The sequence below is a fragment of the Dipodomys merriami genome, unplaced genomic scaffold (genome assembly GCF_024711535.1).
Source record: "Dipodomys merriami isolate MVZ:Mamm:240054 unplaced genomic scaffold, mDipMer1.0.p SCAF_2, whole genome shotgun sequence".
NCBI classification, from domain to species: Eukaryota; Metazoa; Chordata; class Mammalia; order Rodentia; family Heteromyidae; genus Dipodomys; species Dipodomys merriami.
In genome coordinates this window covers 62,325,535-62,352,704 of record NW_027203381.1, presented here as the reverse complement: position 1 = coordinate 62,352,704, position 27,170 = coordinate 62,325,535, and the positions used below count along the sequence as shown (strand labels likewise).

At 36.5% G+C, this 27,170-nt stretch overlaps 1 protein-coding gene across 6 annotated transcripts in view; it reads right to left on the bottom strand.

The window, feature by feature from the left end:
* Positions 1-27,170, bottom strand: part of Lpp (LIM domain containing preferred translocation partner in lipoma) — a 694,821-nt gene that overhangs the window by 246,639 nt on the left and 421,012 nt on the right. For all 6 annotated transcript variants that reach the window (XM_070029814.1, XM_070029810.1, XM_070029813.1 and 3 more), the window contains one exon: positions 20,024-20,695. In XM_070029814.1, the coding sequence (XP_069885915.1) occupies positions 20,024-20,695 (672 nt within the window). The remainder of the gene's footprint in view (positions 1-20,023; positions 20,696-27,170) is intronic.

Below are 27,170 nucleotides of genomic sequence, written 5' to 3'. Positions count from 1 at the left end.
CGTTGCAACTATGAGAAGTACAAGTTGTCATGTCGAAAACGAACTTTACAACTTTAGTGCGGGGTGGGGTGGAGGGATTGGGTGGGGGGGGGGGCGGGGGGAGGCTGGGAAGGGATGTAAAGGGTAAACAAAGGAGGAGGCTGCAATGCTTGATAAGAAATGTACTCATTATCTTGCCCATGTAATTGTAACCCCTCTGTACAGTATGTTCACAAAAAATAAAAATTAAAATAAAAAAAATGTAACCAAGTTCTACACCAGTCATCTTTCCCTACCTCATTCTCCCAATCCCAATCTTAGATATTCTTTAGGTCTGACCAAATGCTATTTCTCTATAAAGGCTTCCCTGAACTGGACTTGAATCCTAAATTACCTGAATTTGGGGGAGGTATTGATCTTTAACCACATTCTAACTTGTTCCGTCAATACTTCCTCAATATAGCATGAATAATATAGGACTCACAATATAGATGCATTCAATAGAGAGAAGAGCAAGGAGGGAGGGAGACGCTAAGCAATCGTTTCTGAGCAAGTACCCAGAATAGAAAAAAGTTCTGTCACACAAACAAGAATTGAGAAAGAAGTAAATAAAGCTTCAATGGCCCTTACATCTACTGGTCTATAGCTTTCTTTCACTATTTCTATCTTTGTTCACATTCTCAAGGCACTTAGGAATGGTTCTCTGGCTTGGTTGTAGATGCCAGTCTAGGATGCATTTGCTTCAGTATAGTGAGATACATTTACGTGGTTTGTACTCAGAATGTTGAGTGCTCACAGCATTGCCAAATAGTCTACAAATGAGCTACTGGAATAGTAGTAATGACCCTGGTCATTACTCACCTCCCAGCTCCGTGACATTGGAGTCAGATGTCATATGACATTGAACGTGTTCTGCAAAACTCAGCATGCATATTGTTTTCATAAGGAAACATAAGCAGAAATAAAATGTGTGGAGACAGAAATAAAAATGGCTACTAATGTGTAGATGTATAAATTTATACATCTACTAATGTGCAGATGTGTAAAAGTATAGGCATAGAATACAACCTGGTTCTCAAAGATGCAAACAGAACTATGTCTTCATATTGGGAATATGCTCCATAATGTACTAGAAATGATTATAAATTCACTGGTCAGTTGATTTCTTTTCTGACTTGAATTGGACAGAATAGATTTTATCAGCTTATGGACTTAGACTAATAGTACAAGCTTATTTTGAAACAGCTTGCAAATAAATAGGGCATGATGGGAATTTCTCCACGTTTGTCAATCATCTTCTTAAGTTTTATGACATTATCAACAGAAAGTTGTACATATTTAAGGATGTTTTCCCAACCTTTAATACTTATGACAACTTCTCTCCACCATGATAGGAGTAAGATTGAAGTTATCTTCCTATTCTCTGTATAAAACATAATTGAAAATATGGTTGTGGTTATAGGAAGTCATAGTTATTTTTCTAGATTTTGAGATTATTGTGTTATCTTATGACTTTCTTCCCCTAATACAGAGTTATCCCCAGTACTAAGCAGGTGACTATGTTTGAATAAAGGGCCTTTGAAAAAAGCTATTGAGTTAAAAAAAAATCAGGAGGGTAGGCCTTCTTAATGTCTATAACAGGTGTTCTTATAAACAAGGTGACAAGATGCAATGACAGAGGGAAGATCTGGAGAGACAAAGCAAAAAGCTGGTCATTTAGAAGACAAAAGAGGAAAGGCTTGGTAGAACCAACTCTGCTAGCAACTGGATCTCAGACTTCTTAGCTTCCACAACTGTGAGAAAATAACCTTCCCTTGTATAAGTTACCCAGTTCAGGGTATTTTGTCATAGAAGTTCCAGAAAACAACTACAAGAATTCTCTGTTAAGTTTGCATTTTTAAAATAAGTCCTCCTAAACATTACAAATTTCAAAGGTTTAGGTCTCACAAAATCTGAATGTATGTGAACACACATATGTACACTCATATGCACATGTACACACATATTCTCTCTCTCTCTCTCTCTCTCTCTCTCTCTCTCTCTCTCTCTCTCTCTCTCTCTCTCTCTCTCTCTCTCTCTCATAAAGTAAGCTTGCTCACCACTAGTACATTGACTATAGTAGCCAAGGACAATGTAGTTCTCTCAGAAATGTTTACGTTTTACAGGTATTTCTTTGCAAATGCTTTTCTTTTACATTGACATGTATACTTAAGTAAACACCAAATGGTTAATAGAATTGAATCATTTAATCAAAGTCTTTCTTGGCTTTTTAAGTATGTACAACCTTATTGATGCTTCTCTCAGGCAGAACACTAGAGAATTCTGAAATATCAGCTCAAACGTTTTATTCAGTTTCCTGTTTAATGAATTTCTTATCTTTTAATCTAAATGCTAAGCAACTACACGTGGGCATGCAGTAAGCAGAAAAGTTGGGAGCCGTGATTTCACATTCTGTATATTTCATGTCATTTTATATCATAGGACAGGAACAAGGACTGATAATCTATAAGGTATTTTAACTTAGGTAAATAATTCATCTTCTCCAAAATGTGTCATCATTTAAAAAACAGGTATTCTCTCTCTGTGCACCCCAACTGATTTTTTATTTCAGTTATTGTATCAAAACCAATGATAAATTATCCATGAATGTAGACACCCAGTTGTCTTCAGTTCCATAAAATGAGGTTTAAAAGTAGTTTTAAAGTAGAATCATGCTATTAGGTCATAGACAGCAAATTCTTTTATTGTTATTGTTGTTGTTTTGACTCTCAGTGCAAGGGCTTAAATCTTTAGTTCTGAAGCTTCTTGTGAATAGGTAGGATGCCATCTTAGAAAAGCTGAGTCAGCTTCATTATTTCATGTCTAATAGTCTAAAGTTGTATGAATTCCTCATTATTAAATAAATAATTTGGGTTAATGACTATTATTTAGAAAATTATTGAGAAGGCTATGTTTCAATTTCTAGAACATTTTTATGACTTTGTAATTAGGCAATACTCAAAACAGAAAGCTAAACTTGTACTTTTCTAGAAGAAACTAGGAAATGCTAATAGTTAAAGTAAGGCTATATGGAAAACAATGACATTGTCTTCACCCCATAACCCTAAAGGAAAGGGTCCTTTGCAACAAAAACCATGTGTAGGAGAGAAAAAAAGGAAGGAAAATAAAGAGAAAGAACGAGAGAGAGAAAAAAGCGGGGAGGAATAAAGAGAGGAAGTTAGGAAGGAAGAGATGAGTGGAAAGGAGAGAAAATGAAAGAAAAGGGAGAGAAAAAGGGCAAGGAGGAAGAGGAGGATAGTGAAGGAGGAAAGAGAAGCGGGCAGGGGGAAAAGTAAGCCAGCAAGCACACCTCAGCATGCTTGAGTTTGAGTCTACAAATAGTCCAGTACTAGAACTCACAGAACTATCCCAAAAGGATGAACAGCCCTGGACTTTTCACACAATCAGGTTCACAAATGAGGCTTTCCAAACAAATTTGGCCTACGCTCACTCACTTGGCATTTCTCCTGCAGAAATACAACTCAATGTTCTACCCAAAGGTTGCTGGAATGACAGTTTTTGGCTACTTATTCATTTGTTTAATCTACTCTCAAGCCAGATTTGTTTTTGCATCAATGGGAAATGTGATTAGTAAATGTACCACTCATTTTCCTCAACTAAGTCTAAATTTCACTTAGAAATGGCCTGAATTTCACAGGAGATTTTTTTATTTAATATAATTTTTTATTGTAAAGATACTGTACAGAGGGGTTACAGTTCCATGAGTAAGGTAATGAGTACACTTCCTATCAAGCATTATTAGTCCCTCCTTTGTTTATCCCCTACCATCCCTTCCCTCCCCACATCCCCAACTGTTCCCCACACACACACACCCCGCCACCAAAGTTCTAAAGTTCATTTCTAACATAGTGTCTTGTACATTTCATTGCTACAATGGGTCAACCTATATCCTTATTTCAGCATTCTCTTATTTCCCTTCCCCTCCCCAAATCAGCAAAATGTATATATACGATGATAGGCACCAGAATCAAATACAGTGAAAACAGAGGTTATACTATTGGGGAAGAGCATGCAAAAGAAATAAAAATGAGATTTTTTTAAACATATCATTTCTTCTTACATGTGAGAATTTACTCCTCAATAATTTTTTTTAAAATATGCAAGTATATATAACAGTGTTATACTCCTGATGTTTGTCAAGACATTGAGAGATGGTGAAAGAGATTTCACTGCTGTTGAAAAACTGATCAAGGCTGTCACTGCTACAAGCAGTCCCTTCTCACCTGGGCATACTGTGATGATACTGTACTCTGGAGCTGTGGGGAATTTCAGCTTGTCTACTATCATAGCTCAGTAATACACTGTTCTTTCTGGCTAGATTCTGCTCTCTGTTCAGGCTTCATTTCAGGAATCACTGCTTAACCTGTCACTTGATTCATAAATGATAGACAAATAAAGATGAAAAGCAATGAAGAGATGATCTGTCTTCTATTAGAAAAAGAACTAGTGAGGAAGCTAGTATGCAATCACCCCACTCATGTAAAAATGGAAACTCCTCAGTAGTTTAACAGATCAGAAGAGCCAGGTATTAATGGCTCAAGCCTGAAATCTTATCTACTCAAGGAGGCTGAGATCAGAGGATTATGGTTTCAAAGCTAGCTTAAGCAGGAAAGCCCAGGAGAATCTTATCTCCTGTTGACCACCAAAAAGCAATAGGTGGAGGTATGGTTCAAGTGGTAGAGTGCCAACATTGAATGAAAAATCTAGGGAATACCTCCCTGGCCCCAAGTTCATGCCATAGTTCCATCATACACACACAAACACACACACAGACACACACACACACATACACATACACATACACGGGCACATGGGCACATGGGTACATTCACACATACATATACACCAGAAGAAACTGTTTAATGTTTAAGGATGGTTTGCTGTTTATCAGTGAGAATTTTTGTTTACTTTTTTTGCAAAAAGGCACTATAAGAGCTAGGGACAAGTGGTCCAGGGCAAGAAAACTTGTGTCTCCAAGATGTAAATATTATCTGTGTATGTATTTTGGAGGAATTATTAAGCCAATGCAAGTGAAAACATCTCATAAAGAAATTCTAACTCCACTTGAGGGGAGAATTAGCACATTTTAGTTCTTATCTGGTGTGAGTTATCTGTTCATTCATGATGATCATAAGGGGAAAGTGAAAAGGAGTTGCTAGTATTTTTATAAAGACTTCACATTTATGAATAAGGACCTACAAGTAGGTAGAAGCCAATATCATCAATTTAAATCTAATCTCTCTTATTAAATTTAAGGTCTTTAAGGATGATTTAGTTCATCTTTCTATGTCTTTTCACATCTAGAAAATTGGCCCTTAAATGGTACAAATTCCTTATTAAAACTAAAACATAAATGGTCTTACAGCCAATATAGTAATATTAAAAATAAAACACAAGTTAATCCAACATTTTTCCTTGTAACTATTATAAAATGCTTCTGTGCATTATAAGTTGTACTAATGGCATAAGCAATATGGTTCAATGATATATGTTTCTGGTCAGGTAGAAATCCTTTTGAAGCAGTTCAAGTGGTATAAAGAAAGCCCTTAAAGTATCACAATATTTATTCTAGAAAAGAATCTTCCTATTGGGCCCTTTATACAGAGACTGCAAAGCTTCCTAAAATCAATTCAAAGGTAAAGTGTAAGTTGGCTAATGTAACAAGAAGAAAAACCAAAGTGTCAAGACAAGTAACACTTGGGCTGAACAGGATGTCCTGAAGAACAGATACCTATTATTTTCTGTTGGGTTAATCATCATTAAGAGTAATGATGGGATAGAAGTTCAGAAGTACCCAGGCATCTCAGGACAAATACTATTAATGCTAACCAATTGTGTCCACAATAAGAAACAGAAGCAAAAAAGACCTTCATACCTGACCAAGGCCCACAGGTTTAGTACTTAGGTTTCTAACCGTTCATGTGCTACAAAAGAATACTCATAGTGGGCTCTGTCTTCTTTGGATATGTAATTGACTTTGAGCATTTTTTCAAATATGGAACTCCAAGTTCATGACTCACTACCTTTATTATTTCTATAAATGATTTATCTTAGAAAATACTACCTGCCAATTGTGAAAGAAATTGGGTGTATTTTGCATTTGAACTATCATTCAACAAACACACCACCCTTTCACTATCATAGGGCTGGATGCCAGAAATATATTTAACAAGATAACTGAAGGAATTTGAAGAACTGTATGGCAGTAGAGTAGTCCATACCTTAACTTGTTTGTATATATGTGTATCCAAGGTTTTTATTTCATTTATTTATTTGTTTGTTTGTTTGTTTGATGGGGTCTCACTATGTAGCAAAGGCTGACCTTGAATTTGTGATTGTTCTGCCAAGATTACAGGCATGTATTATCATGACCAGCTAGATCCACATCTTTATATTTCTTGTTGCAAAGCTCTTTTGTCTAACAACAAAAAGTTCATAAGCTCTTTTATTCATTAGTTTTAAGAGAAAACAAACGTATATAAGAGTTTATTAAATCTTCCGTTATCTATACCAATCTGACATAGTGGTGAGTATCAGCTTAAGATAAAATCAGAGCCTTTGTTAAGAGATAGTTCAGTGGATTTCCATTTAATTAAGTATAAAAGAAATTTCTTAAATATCCTGTATGATCTGGACTGTATTAGTCAGACTTCACATCAACATGAGAAAATACCTGACATAAAAAACTTAATAGCAGAGAGAATTACTTTAGCTCACAGTTTCAGAGTTTTAGAGCTTTCTGTCCAATGTAGCCGAATGGCATGGAAGAGTAGATAAGATCACATAATGATGGCCCGGAAAAAGAGCAAAGAACACCTGTGCTCACTGGCTTTCTCCTTTCCTCTTTTCTTTCATCGGTATATCCAGCCTAAAGGATGCTGTTGCCTACATTCAAGGTGAATCTCGCCCTATCACCAAATGGCCTGTTAACACCATCAGACACCCTACCCAAAGGGGCATCTTACTAATCTTCTAAGTACTTTTTAATCCAATCAATTTGGCAATCAAGATTGACCTTCAAGCTGGGCACTGGTAGATCATTATTGTAATCCTAGCTACTCAGTAAGCTGACATCTGAGGATAGCTGTTCAAAGCCACCAAAAAGCCAGAACTAGAATTGTGACTCAAGTGGTAGAGCTTCAGCCTTGAGCAAAAGCTAAGGAACAGTACTGAGGCCCCGAGTCCAAGCCATTTTACCAACACACACACACATTCAGAAAAGATTGACCATGACATTAGTTTTGGTCTTTTCCCCAAGCTTTCTGAGTTAATTCCATTTGAAGTATCTTATCACATTTGCTTCTGCCTCTCCTTAAATCTTATTTAATTTCATGAGGAAAAGGTGGTAGCGAGTGTTCTTCTTGTCATGTCCCACTTTTCACATAGAGTTTGGAAACTCCAGCACACTTGTGGCTTCAGCTACCAGGGCTGTCATGATATTATGTATATCTGTTGGAAAAAGCATTCTTGCCTTTCAGATCCAGCTGTTTTTAACTGCACATGTCCAGATGTATTAAGATGTTATCATTGAAATTTCAGCCTCCACATGTCCAAAATAAATTTACCAGACCAGTTTACCAATCAAGATGCTCCTAAAGCTCAAATCAAATTTTAATATTCCAATCAGGAGCCTATCTCAACATCCTAGGAGGATAACACAGTGATTATGAAATAGGCTATGTGCTAAGTACCTGTGCCTTATACTTATAATCCCAGCTACTCAGTAGAGGAAGAGATCTGAGGATCATGGATTGAAGCCAGCTCTGGCAGAAAAGTCCATGAGAGTCTTATCTTCAGTTATCTACCAAAAAGCTGGAAGTGGAGCTGTGGCTCAAGTGGTAGAGTGCTTTGAGCATAGGCCCTGAGTTCAAGCCCCAGCAATATACAAAGGGAGCACCATAAAGAAAGAGAGAGAAGAGAGAGGGAAAAAGGAAGGAAGGAAAGAAGGAAGGAAGAAATGAAGAGGAAGGAAGGAAATAGGGAAGGAAGCAATCTTGAAAGCTAATTTGGAGTTTATCAAGCTATTAGGAAATAGGTGAGTTCTAGAATTTGTTTTGCAGTTGATTGCTAATTTTGTATTTTTCATTACACTCTGAGAATCCTAGTGATTTCTACAATACTCTCCAGCTGGATGTTCAAGATCTCTTGGGTGAGGAAAAATAACAGGAATGTTCAATCGATTCTATAGACAATTTAATCACAAAGTGATTAGCATGTTTTAGATAAGAGGTCAGGAAGTCCTCTCAGCAGACATAAAGATTATGTTTGCAGTTTTGCAGGTCTTACAGTTTCTTGTGCACCTTGTGCACAGTGTGAAAATGATCATGTACACAGATGGTGAGGCTGCCTATATTCCAGTCAAATACTATTTACAAAACCCGGGGGGGGGGGGAGTGAGATTGAGACAACAAGTAGCAATTTTCCCAGATTGCTTCAAGTCCTCATTTTCCTGTTCTTACAGAAACCAACAAGATCAAGTGCCTCCTAGACAGACAAGTGAATTTAAATGAATGGGCATCAGGATCAAAATAAATTTTCCTCTCCTAACAACTATAAACATCTTCCGCTGTAATTTGGATTGGAAGTATCCTTCAAAGGCCCTTATGTTAAAGGCAGAAGAGTCCTGGGAGGTAGTGGTGATTTTAAGGGTGGGGTCATGTCCTTGAAGGGGTTGGTTAGAATACCAGTATCTTCCTTTTCTGTCTTTACATATTCTGGCATCGAAGTGATCACCTATGTTCCACCAATTGTTAACAGCAATAGCCTGCTGCCTCACCACAGGCTCAAAGGCAATAAGACCAACCAACCATGGGCTGAAACTTCTAATATTGTGAGCTCAAAAAGATATTTCTTCTATAATCTGACCATCTCTGGTATTTGTTATAGAAAATTTATTAATACACCACTTATAGTGATTCTATACAATTTTAAAGACTGCATGCATATTCCACAAAAACAATAAGCAATAGCTAACTCCATAAAAAGTATAACTGGCACACCTATAGCTTATCCTTTCATTTCTCAATAATCTTTTAAATATCTATCAAAAAACTATCTTGCTGGTTGCCAGTAGCTCACACCTGCGATCCTAGTATCTGAGGAGGATGACATCTGAGGATCCAGGTTCATGGTCCTGCCAGGTAGGAACATCTATGGGACTCTCATTTCCAATTAATAACCAAAAAGTCAGGAGTGGAGTGGAGCACTAGCCCTGAGCAAAAAAATCTCAGATAGTGCCTAGGCCCTGAGATCAAGCCTCAGGAATGGCACACATACACACCCAAGTGTGTATATGTGAAGAGATATAACAGATTTTTTGAAGAACAGTTAAACATGGGCTTATTGTTTTAATCTTGGGTTTAGATTCTATTCTGGTTCTTTGACTTTTAATATAACATTGACTGAATATTGAGTTTTTAAATATTAAAGACTCGAAATACAACTCCAACGTTGGTCCACGGAATATTTCATGTTTTGAGAACTGTGTAACGACCTGACACACATAAACACAGACAGCCAGGAATGGCAGCAAATGGCACACAGAAGGGTCTCAGTGAGGAAAGTTAACTTCTCTTCCTTCTGGCATTCAATATTGGTAGAATACTACAGAAGTTGCCTCTGAACATATTGTGGAGTTCTCACTATACATGAAAAGGCTTGGTAAATTTTGTAAGGTATGGTAAAAATGGTACATGCTATTATTACACATTTCAAGATGTTATTTTAAGAAAGCAACCTTCTGAAATAAACCAAGTCATATTTTTTTTCAAGGAACATTCCTTGAATTCCAAAGATGAAATAGAGCAAACACCATAGTATTTGCTAAGAGTATTTCTAAAACTTGGATTTTTCATGTTTCAGAAAATCACACATCTAAAATAACAAGTGAATCTGTTTCTAGGACAATGGCACTTTTAGAATTTTTTGTAGTAGCTAAAAGGTTTTGACTTTCACTATGGGAAAATTCCTAATATTGTGCATATAAGTCATTTCAAAGTGTTTTACATTCACCACTCATCACTATACATCAATAACAGGAAAACATCTGTTTGCTGTAGAAGAGAACGATTTTAGTCTTCTCCTCTGAGATAGAAGAGGAATGTATGCAGTTGGCCAAGAAAGAAATGAGATTCCCAAAAGGATTTACCAATAAGTCAGGTAGTTGTTTTGGCATGAAACTGAAATGAAACAAAACACATACACCAATACATTGAAGTTAGCTCTGACTGTAGAAACACACACACATACACACACACACACACACACACACACACACACACACACACACACACACATACACACACATTATATAGTCAGAGTCACTGGTTCAAATGATTCATTCAATTATCTTGAGATATTTACTCTTAGAAACATTAGAGATTTGGGATATATTTAAACATCTAAATCAATGGAAAATATTGAGAGAATAAACAATGACACACATTTCTTAGGACACAGATATCTATCCTTTTAATATTTCACACTTGGAAGGAGAGGTCAAAATCATGGAGAGCCCTAAGGAAAAGCATTTTTACAAGACCAGTTAAGACATGGAACAAGGAACTCTTGTTCATATTCCATTATTGCAACACATTTCAAAATTGAGGGTGGAGGTATATACTTAGGAAATTGATTCATTTTAGCAGTGGTTATGATTATACCTTTAAAGATCATTTACTTCTAAACTCATTTGTCTTGATCTATTCTTATTATAAGAGTGATATGGCACAGATCAAAGACTTAGTTGTGTGCTCAAAATTTCCAGTTATTTTTCTCATCAGGTCTACTTAGGCCTTGCTTTCTTATTAATGACATTGAATGTTGTTTCTACTCTGACAGTTCCAATAGGCTAGTTAGAGAAGCAAATGCAAGTTTTTTTTAAACATATTTTTCTTCTTAGCATCCTATATCTTTATAGAATATTATCTACATCTTTATAGAATATTATCACTTCTTCAACCAGGAAATAAATTCTTTTAAGGACAGACAGTTGCTGCATATACTCATCCATAAAGAAAATAAATAATTGAGTCCATAACTGGGTTGCAGATAAAAATGGAGTAGAAAAGCCTAAAGTATCTTAAGCAAGTGGAAATATGGAACAAGGGCACAGGATACAAAGTCAATGTAAAAGACAATTCTATTAGTATATGTTAATACCAAATAATTGTGGAGTGAAATTTATAGCATTTCAAAACATGAATTACTTAGAACTAAATTGAACAAAATACAAATACCATCACAAATTATTGAGAGCAAATTACTGAGAATAAATTAAGAGTTGTACCATATATGTAGTGGAATTATAAAGTAAATTAAAAGCTATACCATGTTCATGGAACAGAAAACACAATGCTGCCACAAAATAAACTACTTTTAAGTAGATTTATAGATTCAAAACAAGCTTAATAAAAATATTAACAAGCAATTTTATAGAGATATTCATGCTAACAATTTTAATGTAAAATGAAGTACTTTGAACAAAGTTTTCTTCTGAAAGAAAGTAAAATATGGAGAACTTATTGTATCTGACTTCAAAATCTACCTAAAAGTCAATCAAGATAATATGGCATTGACTTAAAGGTAGATATAAAAATTAGTAGAACAGATTAGAGTCTAGATAAACCTACACACATTGGGTTAATAACCTTTCTCAAAAGTGTTTAGATAATTCAAGGTAAGATTAGAATTGTTTTGCAATATTATCTTGGAAAAAGTGAAACATTCCAATGAGAAAAAAATCAACTTTGACCCTTATTTCCTAATATATACAAAATTAATTTGAAGTGAACTACAAACAAAAATTTACATATAAAAGAGAACACTGAATAAAAAATGTCTAAAAGAAAAAGTACAAAAGTATTGAATATAAAGTCATAAACTGACCGACAACAAAAATTAAAAAGTCCGCTAAACCAAAACAAGAATTTAAAAAATCAAGCTAGAGCCAAGCACAAGGCAATCACCCCTGTATTCCGACCTAACAGAAAGATGAGAACTAGAGAATCATTGTTCAAACCCAGCACTGCCAGAAAAATCTGGGAACTTCTATCTCCAACTTCCCAACAAAAGCCAGGCTGGAGGCAAGACTTATGGAGCAGAGCACCAGCTGTCCAAACAACAACAGCAGCAAGAAACAAAAGCCAGGTTACAGGGTAGGAAAAGTTTTGTCTAAATAAAATATATATCTTAGGGACTCTTACAACTCTAAATCTAAAAAATAATTATAAAGATCAAATATTAGGTGATACTTGATGAAAGAGTATAGAATCATCAACAAAGCTGCAAATGATTAAGCAATAGGAAAGTGTAAATTTAAAGTACAATGAGCTATGACTTTCACCCTGAGACTGGTTAAAATTAGAAAACTGACAATCCCAAGCACTATTAGGATTAGGAAGCAAGTAGACCTAGAACAGCACTCTACACTGCCCATTTATGCAAGAGAAATGAAAGCAATGTCCATATAAAAATTCCCATGTAAAATACTGACAGTGGCTTTATTTAAAACTCAAAATGGAAGAAAAAAAATCCTGTCCCCCAAACAGGTGCATGGTTAAACAAATTATTGTACATATCCACAGAATACAAAACTACTCCCTGATAAAAGTGAATTCATGGGGCTGGGAAGGTGGCTCAGTGGTAGAGCGCTTGCCTTGCATGCATGAGGCCCTGGGTTCAATTCCTCAGCACCACATAAGCAGAAAAAGCCAGAAGTGGTGCTGTGGCTCAAGTGGTAGAACGCTAGCCTTGAGCTGAAGAGCTCAGGGACAGAGCCCAGGCTCAGAGTTCAGGGCCCATGACTGACCAAAAAAAAAAAAAAAATTCACTCACAACATACCCAACTGAATCTCAAAAAATTAAAATGATTAAAATAATGACATAAGCATGTATGTAATAGGGGTAAATAGAATTCTCACAAAAGACAAAAATAACTTCTAATGTTGGGAAACAGTCTGGTTGTCTGAGACTGAAGGTATGGGAAAATGACTGTAGTGAGGTACCTGGGAGGTCTGTGTAGTAATTGAGATATTCTCTCTATCTTGGTTAGGGTGACTATTTACACAGTACATATATTTAAACCAGCTGCACAGCTAAAATGGGCACATTTTACTGTAAAGAAATTCAATTTCAAACTTATTAAGGAATATGAATAAGCATATTCTATGGGCATTTGGCAATGGTGAAAGTGAAAATGATTCAGGGTATATAACTACAGACACTTGTATACACACATGAAAAAAATTACCTCAATTTCTCGAATATTGAGAGTTGCAGAAGTAAGAGTGTTTTATTACTGAGGACGTGCAGTGGAGTAGGTTTGAGTTGTGACATTTTTGCTGCACACTGGCTAAATTCTAAAGCAAGAATTATTTATTTTACAAGGGCAAAATTTCAAAACTTACATAATAATCATGTAATGGGGTAGCTACTCTGGAGAAGATTTGAGAATTTTTATGATGATTTATGAAAGCCAACACGAACTTCATATTTCTGGGTTTTTCAAAGACCTCTGGTCTGTGCATAATTTTCACAGCCTATGGGTTGGGATATGTAGTCTTTGCAATATTCAGATAAGGTGACTCAGCTGGCTCTGCGTCAGACCCAGGGCTTGAAGGACAGTTCCTTATCATAAAGCAGGATCTAGGTCAGCCTCAGCACTGGCATGGTTGCATATATTTATCACAAAATGTCAAAAAAGCACTGGTGCTAGGATCAATGGAAGAATTGATCCCACTAGTGTAAGAATTGGGTTAAGTTTTAAAATCATCTGATCTTCAAATTTCCATGGATTTGAGTATACCATGTCTACACCTTCAAACTTAGGGGGTGACTCTGATCAAGATACATTAAATGCATAAATGGTTGTACATCCTAGTCCAACTATTTAAAATAATATAAGAAATCTAATATAAACAAAGATATGTATTAGTGGAAAACAGGCACATAAATGACTCTAATATAGAATGTAAAAACTTTCCAGAGTAGGAAAAAATGTAGGACCATATTTTTTTTAAGGGGGAGGCAGGGATTATTCTGATCCTGGGGCTTGAATTCAGGGCCTGGGTGCCATCTGGAAGCTGCACTTGAGCCATAGCTTCTCTTCTGACTTTTTTGCTCGTTAATTAGAGATAAAAGTCTCACAGATGATTCCTACCTAGGCTGGGTTTCAAACTGCAAACCTCAGATCTCAGCCTCCTGAGTAGCTAGGATTACAGGTGTGGGCCACTGCCTGGCTAGAACAAGATTTTATGAAGAGAAGATATTTTCAGTTGGATATATAAATGATTTAATTACTTGGGGAAGACTGAGAAAGAATTCAAATAAGTAGCTCTGGGAGCAAAGCCATTGAGATGAGTATTAACTATGACTATAACTTAAGAACTGAGAAACCAAGATGATGGGAAAGGAGAATAAAATTGGAAAGCCTATTGGAGATTTTGGTGTATTACATAGGTTGGTTGGTAAGAACCTCAGGACAAATGGCATGTTGGTAATGAGGATCAGGAAGCCTCATGACCAGGACTGAATGGGTGCTTCCCTTGTAACCCTGGCTCACACTGCATGACCCACTTCCATGTCCACATGAACACAGGTCATTGTGGAACCGTGCAATGGTATTGTGATGGAGCTCTGCCATACAACTTAAACACACTCAGATCCAGTGGATTGTTACAGGGAGAGCATGGGGACAATCTTTAAAAGAACTCAGTGTTGTGGTTCTTGCAAGAATTTAACACTAGCCTTCAGGTAAGGGATCCTCATTACTGAGGTTTGAACCCACATCAGTAATACATTTAAAATGTCTTCTTGAGCTTAATACTCATGGATCTTTATGATGTGGTCTGGGAAGGTGGCTCAGTGGTAGAGTGCTTGCCTCACATGCATGAGGCCTTGGTTTAGATTCCTCAACACACCACATAAATGGAAATAGCCGGAAGTGGTGCTCTGGCTTAAGTGGTAGAGTGCTAGCCTTGAGCTGAAGAGCTGAGGGACAGAGCCCAGGCCCAGAATTCAAGTCCCATGGCTGACCAAAAAAAGAAAAAAAAAAAAACTGAAAAAGTTTGTCCAAAGTAGACTTTTTATTGTTGCAATTGGTCTCCTCAAGCCATCTATTCCATTCTCATCTTCACACAGTGACAATGTGGTATTAGCAAGTGACCCAGGCATAGATCCATAGCCATCCCTCTGCCATCCTATCACTTCTTTATTTGGCTACTCTGGTCCTTGAATTGAAGGAAATTTAGCACAAGATGTACCATAAAGATGGCTTTCTTTACAATGCCAGTGGTTCTTTGCAGTGCCTCCGAGATCTATCCTCTTATACTAAATTAATGAAATGGAATCTCGTAATAGGAGGGGAGGGGAGGGGTTGGGAGACGTGGAGGAGAATGAGGGAAGAGGAAACATTGATCAAGAAGCACTGTACTCATGAACTGGCACATTGAACTAAAACCCCCTGTACAGCTACTTACGACAAGGAAACGTAAAATAACAAAGAAAAACAAACATTTTGATATCACCAGAATGAGCCAAGTGTTAACACATCAATATTCTCAAATCTTACTCTGAACAGAAAAGCAGGTTTGGGAGTCCTTTCACCACGGACCCCAATCATGACTCTTCTCTGAAACATTGAGTAGCCAATAAGCCCCAAATCCAAATGAAAACCAATCTCTGTTCTTACTCTGGAATAAAAGGACACTTTGTGTTAGATTTCCTGAGACTAGCTGCTGAAGGATTTTCCATGGAAATTTGAAGATCAGATGATTTTAAAACTTAACCCAATCCTTACACTAGTGGGATCAAGTCTTCCAATGATCCTAGCACCAGTGCTTTTATGACACTTTGTGATAAATATATGCAACCATGCCAGTGCTGAGGCTGACCTAGATCCTACTTTATGATAAGAAACTGTCCTTCAAGCCCTGGGTCTGACACAGAGCCAGTTGAGTCACCTTATCTGAATATTGCAAAGACTACATATCCCAACCCATAGGCTGTGAAAATTATGCACAGACCAGAGGTCTTTGAAAAACCCAGAAATATGAAGTTCGTGTTGGCTTTCATAAATCATCATAAAAATTCTACTATATCTTTAAGAGGATTTCCAGTGAGAAGGGAACATTTGTTCCTTGTAAAGATGTGCTTATAACAATATTTTTAAAGGAACTCTGCTCAGATGGTACAGGAAACACATTATGGTTTGTAGCATGCAAATTCACTGCTTAGCACATTACAGGAACACAAATACAATCTTGATCTCATAAGCTTTGCAGGTTCTGATTCATTCCTCCTTCTTTCCTTCATTCTCACCTTCCTACTTTGCTTTCTTCTTTGTTCTTTCCTCTCTCTTCCAGTTTCCTTTCTTCTGTTTCACCTTCCCTCCTTCTTTTCTTCCCCCCTTCCCTCTCCCACACTTTCCTTCTGGCTCCCCCATATTTCCTTCTTCTTTCTTCCCCTTCCCGTTTCTTCCTTTCTATGAACTACAATATAGGAGAATTTAAGCAACTAATCTCAAAAATAGAGGAGGTTCACTTTTATGTCTTTCAAATAAATGCCATATTCCCGCAGAAAGAACTGGACTAAGTGAAAAGCTCATTTTTTCAGGCAGGTAGTCACATAGTAAGCTACCCAGAGTCAATGGAGAGAATGAGGACATCAGTGCACAGGTGCAGTTGAATTAAACTGTGTTATACTCAAAGATCAACTGTGAAAGAGCTACTCCTTCATGAGCTGATGCTCCCATTACACTCAGAATATATTGCGCTTCTTTTCTTTAGTAGTGTCTTCCCCCTCTCCCCCCACAGCCAGATGGCTAAATATCAACCTCTAACCACACCCCTTATTAGAAACAGTGAAGATTCCTTTTCTAAATGCACAATTGGATATGATGTGAAAACACATGACACTGTTGAAAAACAAGTATTTAAAAGATGTAGAAAGTAACAAAATCCACTGACATCTAAAATCTGTAAAAATGGAAGGGATCATCTTGAATAGACTACCTTATTCAATCAAGAAGCAAAATGAAGTTTTAGGACTTGTGGTAAGTGGTTATTAAAAATTCATTTCATGGGGCTGGGAATATGACTTAGTGGTAGAGTGCTTGCCTAGCATGCATGAAGCCCTGGGTTCGATTCCTTGGTATCACATAAACAGAAAAAGCCAGAAATGACACTGTGGCTTGAGTAGTAGTAGAGTGCTAGACTTGAACAGAAGAAGCTCAGGGACAGTGTCCAGGCCTTGAGTTCAAGCCCCAGAACTGACAAAAAATATTTCACAGGCTGGAAGCATGGCTCAATTGGCAAGAAATCCAAGTATGAATGTGATGCCCTAGGCCTTTAGTTCAAACACTGGCATTAGAAAAAAAATCATTCAGTCATGCTTAGTAGGTCAGTAAAAACAGACCAAATGCTAGTAATAAGGCTGGATGTAACATCTACAATGCAGATGCAGGCTTTGTAATTGGAACTGATTCTCCTTCCTTAATCAACAGATTGGTCTAACTGAAGAACAGGGGATATCCATGACCACCATCATAACTGGAAAACTGAAGTTTAGCTTCATATTCCTCATCAAATTATTCTACAGATGCTTACTCTCATGTCTGGCTTGCTAAGTGAATTCACAGCACCCTTGAACAAATCAGAGAACACATCTTCACTTTGATAGCATTAGTCAGCAATCCTTTTAGTCATGTTTCTATGGACAAGGCACAATTGCAACAAAAGAACTTATATGTTGACAATTTATATTTTATTATAGTCTTTGCTGTACTTGTACAAAAGTGAGGTAACATTATATAATCTGCATTTTCATGAAAAAGCCCTTTGTCTTTTTTTTTTCATCTTTTAGAATTTTCTTTAATTTTAATTTCTTTTACTTGTCGGTTATGGGGCTTGAACTCTGGGCCTGGGTGTTATCCCTCAGCTCTTCAGCTCAAAGCTAGCACTCTACCACTTGAGCCATAGCTTTTTCTATGTGGTGCTGAGGAATTGAACCCAGGGCCCCATGTATGAGAGGCAAGCATTCTACCAATGAGCCACCTTCCCAGACCCTAATTTTAATTTAATCTAATTTTATTGCCAGAGTGATGTCAGAGTTACATAAGTAATGAGTACATTTCTTGTCTAATATTGTTATACCCTCCCTTGTTTTTTTTCCCCAATTTCCTTCCTGCTGAATCCCTTCCCTTCCCCAAGCTTTTTTTGTGCAGTAAGAAGGACTAGTGTAAATCTACCGTGGGTTAATGAAATGTAAGTTTATGCTGCTTGGTTATTTTGCATAAATCTCATTTAAAAACAAAGCAATAGAATGATGGAAGGGATGACATCGTACATATAAACTGTCAAATGTACTCATTATCTTGCCCATGTAATTGTAACCCCTCTGGACAGTATTTTCACAATAAAAAAGTTATCTATAAACTGTCATATTGAATTGATACCCCTTTGTAGGACTAGTAAAAATAATGAAAACATGAAGAGCTAGGTGATGGTGGCTCACTCTATAATCCTAGCTACTCAGAAGCCTGAGACCTAAGGATCACAGTTTAGGCTAGACCTGACCAAAAGAACTCTGAGGCTCATCTCCAGTTAACCTCCAAAAAGCCAGAAGTAGCTGTGGCTCAAGTGGTAGAGCATTAGCCTTGAGGGGGAAAAAAAAAACAAAAAACAACAACTAAGGAACAGAGCTCCAGTACTGACTGGCACATGGAAAAGAAAACCAAACCATACAACCAAGTCCTAAAATATTTTTGGGGGGGGGGGTATCGGTCATGGGGCCTGAACTCTGGGCCTGGGCGCTGTCCCTCAGCTCTTCAGCTCAAGGCTAGTGCTCTACCACTTGAGCCACAGCGCCACTTCCGGCTTTTTTCCTTTTGCTTATGGGGTGCTGAGGAATCAAACCCAGGGCCTCAGGCATGCAAGGCAAGTGCTCTACCACTGAACCACCTTCCCAGCCCCCTAAAATATTTTTAAAGCTGTACTTGCACACCCTGAAGTGATGATGCAACACCTGCAATACAAGTACTTAGGAGGCAGAAGTAGGAGAATTGCATTCTGGGGCCAACTTGATGTAAAAGCCCGAGACCTTATCTGAAAAAAAAAGTATATGAAAAAGGAAGAGGGTGTTTTGAAAACATGAGTCAAGTGGTAGAGTGCTTGCCTAGCAAGTATAAAGCACTGAGTTAAAAAAAATTAGCACTACAAAGACCCACTTGTCCTCTCATTTGCCTTTGTTCTAACCCCAACAGTCATTGATTGAGGTACAACATTTTGGTGGGTCACAGGGCTTGAACTCTGGGCCTGGGCGCTCTCCCTCAGCTCTTCAGTTCAAGGCTCTACCACTTGAGCGACAGCACCATTTCTGGTTTTCTGGTAGTTTATTGGAGATAAGAATCTTCACGGACTTTCCTGCCAGGGCTGGTTTTGAACCACGATCCTCAGATCTCAGCCTCCTAAGTAGCTAGGATTTCAGGTATGAACCACCAGCACCCTGCTGAGGTACAACTCCTTTCACATGAACACAGGTTAATAGCAGTTCATCTCAAATTTCCGCTAAATACTATACATCTCTCCTATTTATCTTGTAATTCAATGTATCGGCCAAACCCAGAGTTATTCAGTAACCAAGCAGATTCAAGGTTCCAACTTACAGAGGGATGCATTCATCAACAGGATATAAGGGGTAGAGAATAAAATTATTTTCCTTCTTCTGTTAGAACATGCTTTTCTGAGATAACAGGTTTGCATGGCTTTTTAGGAGATGATCCTTCACAGTTGACTACTTATATTAGTCATATCAGAGTCTAAATAGTAGCCATGTTGATGAGGTTTTGGCAAGCTTATACATCCTTCACTGATTTTTACTGGAAGGATGTTGGCTAATCAAAGAAAACCATAGCACATGCAAATTTGCATTCATCTGTGCTCTCTAAGGAATGTGGATTGCAGTAGGCACTATGTTTGTGAATTCTTACCTTTGGCTGCACTGGCGGCGCACAGGGGGCTGAAACAGGATCCGTGATGTAGGTCTTTTTGACACCTGTAGCTGGGTACATCCCAACAGGATTCTGGTTCCCCACTCCAGGAGGATTGTACCTGGGTTCTTGCTTCCAGGTATTAGGATGGCCTTGTTGACCATAGCCAGGATCAGAGTCATTTCTTCCCCCATAACCAGGACCTGCTGCATAATAGGACTCATAATGGCGGCCTTGGTTAGGGGCATACCCATATGCGGGCTCAGGTGGTGGAATATATGCATAATCAATACCAGCCCGGGTTGAAGGAGGTGGGCCCTGTGCTGACATAGGAACTGGCTGAGTATTATAGGCTTGGAGCCCTGGGCCATACATCTGTCCTGATGAAGGGCCAGCCATGTAATGAGGGCTGGGCTGAGCTGATTTCACCTGCACATTGAAGGTGGGCCTTGAAGGTGTGGATGCAGTGGTATAGGATGCCGGAACTGGCTGAGGCTGGGGCTTCAGTGTTCCTATTGGAGTCACAGGGATGGGTGCAGTTTGGGGTGCAGGCTGTGGCTTCATTGTAGACTTTTTGGTTGCTGTTAGAGGGGGTTGGTTTGGGATGACCATTCTCTTGTGTCCTGTGACAGGAGTAGAAACTGGTGGAGAGACTGTTGAACTGGTTGACCCCTGAAATAAAGGAAGAAAAAAATAAAGGTCATTGCCAATGGAAACTAGGAAGGAAAAAATAAAGGTTATTCCAATGGAGAATAAGAATATATAAATGAGGAAATATTAATAAAAATTAATTACTCATGTATTGATAGTCTTACTCTCAGAGGCCTTACAAGCTAACATAAAAGTATTTTATGTCTCTATGTACTGACACTGAATACTTGAAAAAGAAAACTAAAGAAGCGGGTCTGTTTACAATGGCATCCAAAATAATCAGATATCCAGGAATAAGCATTAAATAAGGAAGTTAAACAAGTACATTACAAACAAAAGAATTAATAAAAGACACAAGGAAATGAAGTATCATCAGGCTTCACAGATTGGAAGGCTTACTATTATTAAAACACCCATATAACCCAGTGATCTTCAGATACAGAGTCATACCTAGCAATATCCCTGTAATTTTTCTAGAAAAAAGAAAAATAAAGATTCAGATGAAGAACCAAATCCATTTTGAGAAAGAGGACTAGAACTGGTTGGACTCAAATGGTAGATTTCAAAATACATTATAATGTTATATCAAACAAATAATGTGGCATTAAGACAGAAAAATGTACCACAATAGAGTCCTTACACAAATATACAGAAACACTATTCAGGGTTGGTTTTTTTTGACAGGATTGCCAAGAATATACATCAGGCAGTATAGTTCTTCAACAAATAGTGTTGAGAAACCTGGATATCCAGGTTTCTGAATATAGAAGCCTGTTCAGTGTCAACCTTACATCTTCATCATAAAATACATTAAAGATTCAAACATGTCAATGATTAAGGATAACAGCCTAACTGGAAAGGTATGGAAATAAGAACAAAAAATTATGACATTGGTCTTACTAAAGTTTCATAACTATGACATCCAAGATACACACAAAATCAAAAATAAACAAATTGAATGATGTCAAAAAAAAAAAACAGTGCACAAAAAAGGAAATGAAGGCCAGGGTGACATAGTAAGTAGAGAATCTTTTGCCAGTCATCTATCCAGGAAAGAGTTAGACTTCAAAAAAATAAGGAATGCTTTCAATTCAATTTTACAAAAAGAAAAATGCAAAAGCTTTTTATAAAGAGCCATAACCATCCAGTATTAAAAAAAACTGTGCAATGTTGCTAATCATGGGGCAATGTGAATCAAAACTACAGTAAGAGATTACCTCCTTACTGTCACAATATCAATTATTAGGCAAAACTAAACAAGAGACACATATCAGCCAGGATATCAGAAGTCTTACTTGCTTTTGGTGGAAATGTTTCTCAAAATATTAAAAATAGAACTATCACATAATCCAGCAATCTCACTCTATGGTCTTCATCTAATACATTTTAAGTCAGGTAATTAAAAGATATTAATACTTATATGTTCACTGATGAGCTAATCTTAACATTCATGATATGGAAACAACTTATATTTCCATTAACAGGTGGAAAAGACAGTTATATGGATCTAATGCAATATTATTCAAACATAAGGAAGTTCTATAATAGGTTACAGCATAGCTACACTTTGACTACACAAATTATGTGAAATAAACCAATCAGAGAAAGACAGTGTCAATTCTACTACATGAAATGTCAAAACTGGTTAAATTTACAGACTAAAGGAGTGGGATGGTAATTGCTATGGTGTAGATGGTAGATGATTGAAAGTCAGTCATTAGTATACTTTTAGTACAGCAAGATGAATAAATTCCACAGATCTGCTGTTCAATAAATTACCTATCATCAACAATAATATACATTTAACCTTCTGCTAAAAGACTAGCAACACAGGCATGTCAAGTGGTCTCCTGACATGACACAACAGAAATAGAGGGCTTGATCCCAGAGAGAGAAAACACACAATAGGTGCATTTGTCCTTGGCTCAAGGTCACAGCCAATTCTCATTTGTGATGTCCACACACATTCTATGTTTACGACTGTTGGTTCCTCTCCTGCACTATAACCAACACCATATAAAGACAGACATTATTCATTCTAGGACACAAACTCTATAGCTTTACATTTTGGAGATGCTTGAAAAATTTTGGTTGGAAAAATATATCACATGAAAAGATATTTAGAGATATTCAAGATTCAGAAAATTACATATATGTATTTATAGATGAGCACAAAATTTAAATGCACTGGATTTTTCAAAATGAGGAAATTAAATCATGATAAAAATTCAAGAATTCTTACAATAACAAAGCCAACATGATACATACAAAACATATGCTTGGACAAATACCAAAAAATCCAATTAAGTAGAAAATATTCAACATGTGGATCTTTTGTTCAATTAATTGAATACATGGACCACCTAAGTTTTTCCATCGCTTTCTTTAACCATGAAGAACAAAAAAAATATACATTAAAATGATTCCTGTTCATTTCCCCTTCACCAATAACAAGGTAAAGTATATAGAACACATGCAGAGTAAAACATACTATTTTTAAACAATAGTATGCCATGCAAAATAAAATATTTAGACTCATTCCATTACATGCACAATAGAGATGAGGAAAATCTTTTTACCACAACAAAGCGCTGTAGTGGGGAATATTTCCTAGATGTAAGCAATGGCTCCTTAGATGTCCTGATGTCTTCATTCAAAGACTTTAGAGGAGGAAGAGGGGGAGGAGGAAGGGTGAAGGAGAGGAAGAGACATCATCAAGAAAGAAAGTCCTGTCATTAGCCCAGCTGCTCAGTTTCTGTCTCCATTTATAATGGACTTAACAAAGTTTACAAAATATAAATCTAAGTTTTCAATGAACTGGAGTTATCAAAAAAGGGAAAGTGTAGCCTCTCTTTCATTTTATTGTATCTCTGCTGAAATTTCTATGACTGGAATAATAGATGAAGGAAAACTAAACTCAATTTTTTTTTCTGTAGGTGTAAATGAACTTTTCCATGCCCTCTATTATATAATGTGAAGTCAAATAGGTATTTCTTTTGTAATGTTTTCAGCATAAGTATGTATGTATGTATGTATGTATGTATGTATGTATGTATGTATGTATGTATGTATATACACATATAAATAGAGAGAAGATGCATAATAAGAAAATTTCACATTTGTTTATATTGGGTACTATGGCCACTACATTCATGTAGAAGGGTAAAAGTCCATCCAATTGGAAATACAGAGGTTGCTTGAAGTACAAAATAAGTAGCAAGTTTGCATGTTCAAAGGGCAGAATTAAAGGACAGAAGAGTGGAGAGAGAAGGAAGGAAGGATACAACTCTATTCACTAGACTCTTCTAACAACAGGAAACTAACTGTAGAATTACAGATTTTCCAGGAAACTATTTGAGACAAATGATATGTGGGAAATATTACTGTGAGAGACCATCTCAACAAAAAAATCATGATGAAGTCAAATTAGATCTTCTCAGGGAGTTGATTCATACAAGCATTAAAGTATATAGCCCCTCATTGAGATGTATAGTAGCTATACAGATGAAGCAGTACCCCAGGGCTACCATAGCTGAAGATGTAATGTCTAGGTCCAAGATTATAAAAAAAGAGCAGCTGTCTGAATAAAGAAGAAAATGCTATAAAAGTGTAATAGAAGAGAGAGCTCAGATAGAACCAGTGACCTTTCTTGGTAGGCAAATTGTAAAGGGACTTTGATGATCAGCAAGCCAGAAGAATGCACATAGCAAAAAAAAAAAAAAAAGTATGTTAGTGTCTCTCACAAGGAAACTATTGACCTCAGGAATTTTACAATGCTGTTTTGCTCCCTAGTCGTTCATGTAATAGTGTTCTTTAATCTTTCTAATAATAAAATGTCCCTATTCATTTCCAACCATCCCTACGTTATTAGCTGGTTTCCATTCTAGTTGAGAATTACTAGAAATGAAATGTTACTCAAATATCCCTAGGAAGTCTCAACTTATTCTACAGATCAGTCTGGAATATCAAAATACATATCTATATAAAATTGAAATTTATATTTTGGGAAATAAAGTAATATTCTAAGCTATATGTCAGATTACTTCTAATTACAATAACCAACATTTTGTCCAATAGGAGGTGAATAATGAGTCTGTTCAACCTACTTTTCATTTGTCCCTATCTGCTCCCTTCATACAACACCAACAAATTGAAAAGCCCTTTATATTATATAGATCATCACCAGTATATATCTCTCATTCCTATGTGTACATTGACTTGTAGCACCAAATATTCAACTATTTCTTGCATCAACTTGGATGTCCAATATGCTTCTCAGATTCAATACATTGAAACTATATATTCTCTAAATCTGCTTTTGTTTCATTTTCTGACAGCTTTTCCATATATTTATGGACACTGGTAGTAATCTTCCATTGTGCTTCAAATTCAAGGACACAATCCTGCTCATCTTTCACTTTGAATAGGGGATTTCCTAACATAAAGGAATCTAGATTTTACAACTTTCATTGTTGCAATTCCCAAAATATCACCATTTTTCACTAGGCATTCTTAAACAGCATGCAAAATAGATTCCAGTGTCCCTCCCTCCTTTTTAAAATTTAATTTTATTGTCAAGGTGATGTTCAGAGGGGTTACATATGTAAGGTAGTGAGTACATTTCTTGTTGAACATTGTTACCCCCTCCCTCATTTTTCTCCCACTTTCCCTCTACCCCAATGTCCCTCCTCCCCTGCCCCCGTTGTAAAGTTAATTTCCCACATCTTGTCTTGTGAGAATCACTGTTGTTTTGTCCACCCTTTGTTCTTTGTTGCTGTTTTTTGTTGTTCCCCTTTCCTTTCCTAATTCAGATAAATGTACCATTCAGTGACTTCTGTTTTCAATAGAGTGGTTTCCCTCAAATGTGCATATTATCACATTACTCTCCTACTTAAAAACCTTTGAGCAGGTGTATCAGATCTATAAGCTACGCATCTATAGAAAATTTAATCTACCTCATTTACTCCATTATCAAGTCACTTTCATAGAGTTTTGTTTGCTTGTCAATCTCTTTATATCACCAAGATTATACCAATGTAACTTCCAAATGTCTTAAATTGCTTGTCTAGTTAATTCCTAAGAACTGCTTGCTAATTCCTAGGAATCTCTTAAATCTCAACCTGAGTGTCAATTTTCCAGACCAACCTCAACTTCTCAGACACTGAATGTTTTTATCTCCCTCCTCTGTACATGTCAGTTTTGTGTGTTTACATGAGCTGAACTGGAATTGATCCTTTTTATTCACTGATGCTTTCTTAATGGCTTAACTATATCACAGCACATAACAGGTATCTAAGGAATATTTGATGAGTGAGGAACTGATTGTCTCCCAAGAAAAATGCATTATCTTGATAGGTGATAATAACTAACCATGCAAAATATGGACTGCCTAATTTCCCTCATTGATTTGACAATCAAGAAACTGATAAATATAATGCAAGCTTAATTAAAGTGATGCCATTAGTTTCCTTCCTCTAAATAGTTTAATGATTTCTCTTTTGGAATATATTAACACAATTAACTTTTCAACAAGCACTTGAGGTACTAATTTTCATTTTAATTGCCATATTATATATAATAGAACCATAAACATGTATATGATGCTTACTCAAAACCTTAAGAGGTGAGGGACATATTTTAAATATAAATCTCAAGAAAGGAAAGAGATTGATGCTTTTTCAGAACAAATTTTTTAACACAAGTACTGAAACAAAATACTTTCTGAATTAGATACTAAGTAATTGCAAGATACCAAAGTCCACAAACTCAGTCCAATTACTTATTTAATTTAAAATTAAAAAAAAAAAAAGTTCTTGCACTGAATTCCATGCTAGAGTTATAAAAATAAAATAAGGAAAATTAGAGTCACTGCATTTAGAACAATAGCAATGTTCATTATTTTGCAAAAAAAGTTGATGTGATAATCCAAATTACATTAATTAGAGAGGAAATTCACTAAGGTAACTGAAAGGGAAAGTAGATAAAAGATTAAGGTGACATTTAAGCATAAAACTTCAACCTGCACATTACACATTGATTCCAAGTGTTCAATGACACTGAGAACTTTTAGTCTATAAAATGATCAAAGTAAATATTTTTATGTGTGCAATATGTTCAATCACTCATTTGTAGCAATACAATTGAAACTATATAGAGTATTTCTACATAGATTAAAAACACAGAAAAAATATAAAGATTGTGTTTCAGTATCAATTTGACTTCCATGACAATTGTTTCAAGTTATTTTCACACTGGATAAATATTACTTTTTTCCTGCAGCTACTTGGATAACTGTGTGATAGTAAACATGATATCTAAAAATGTACAAAATAATATTTATATAATATTTACTTTATGTAAACACATTGCATTGAATATATTTTACACATAATTCTTTTTATTTCTGTCGTCATGGTGCTTGGACTCTGGGCCTGTGTGCTGTACCTCAGCTCTTGAGCTCAAGGTGAGCACTCTACCACTTGAGCCACAGAACCAC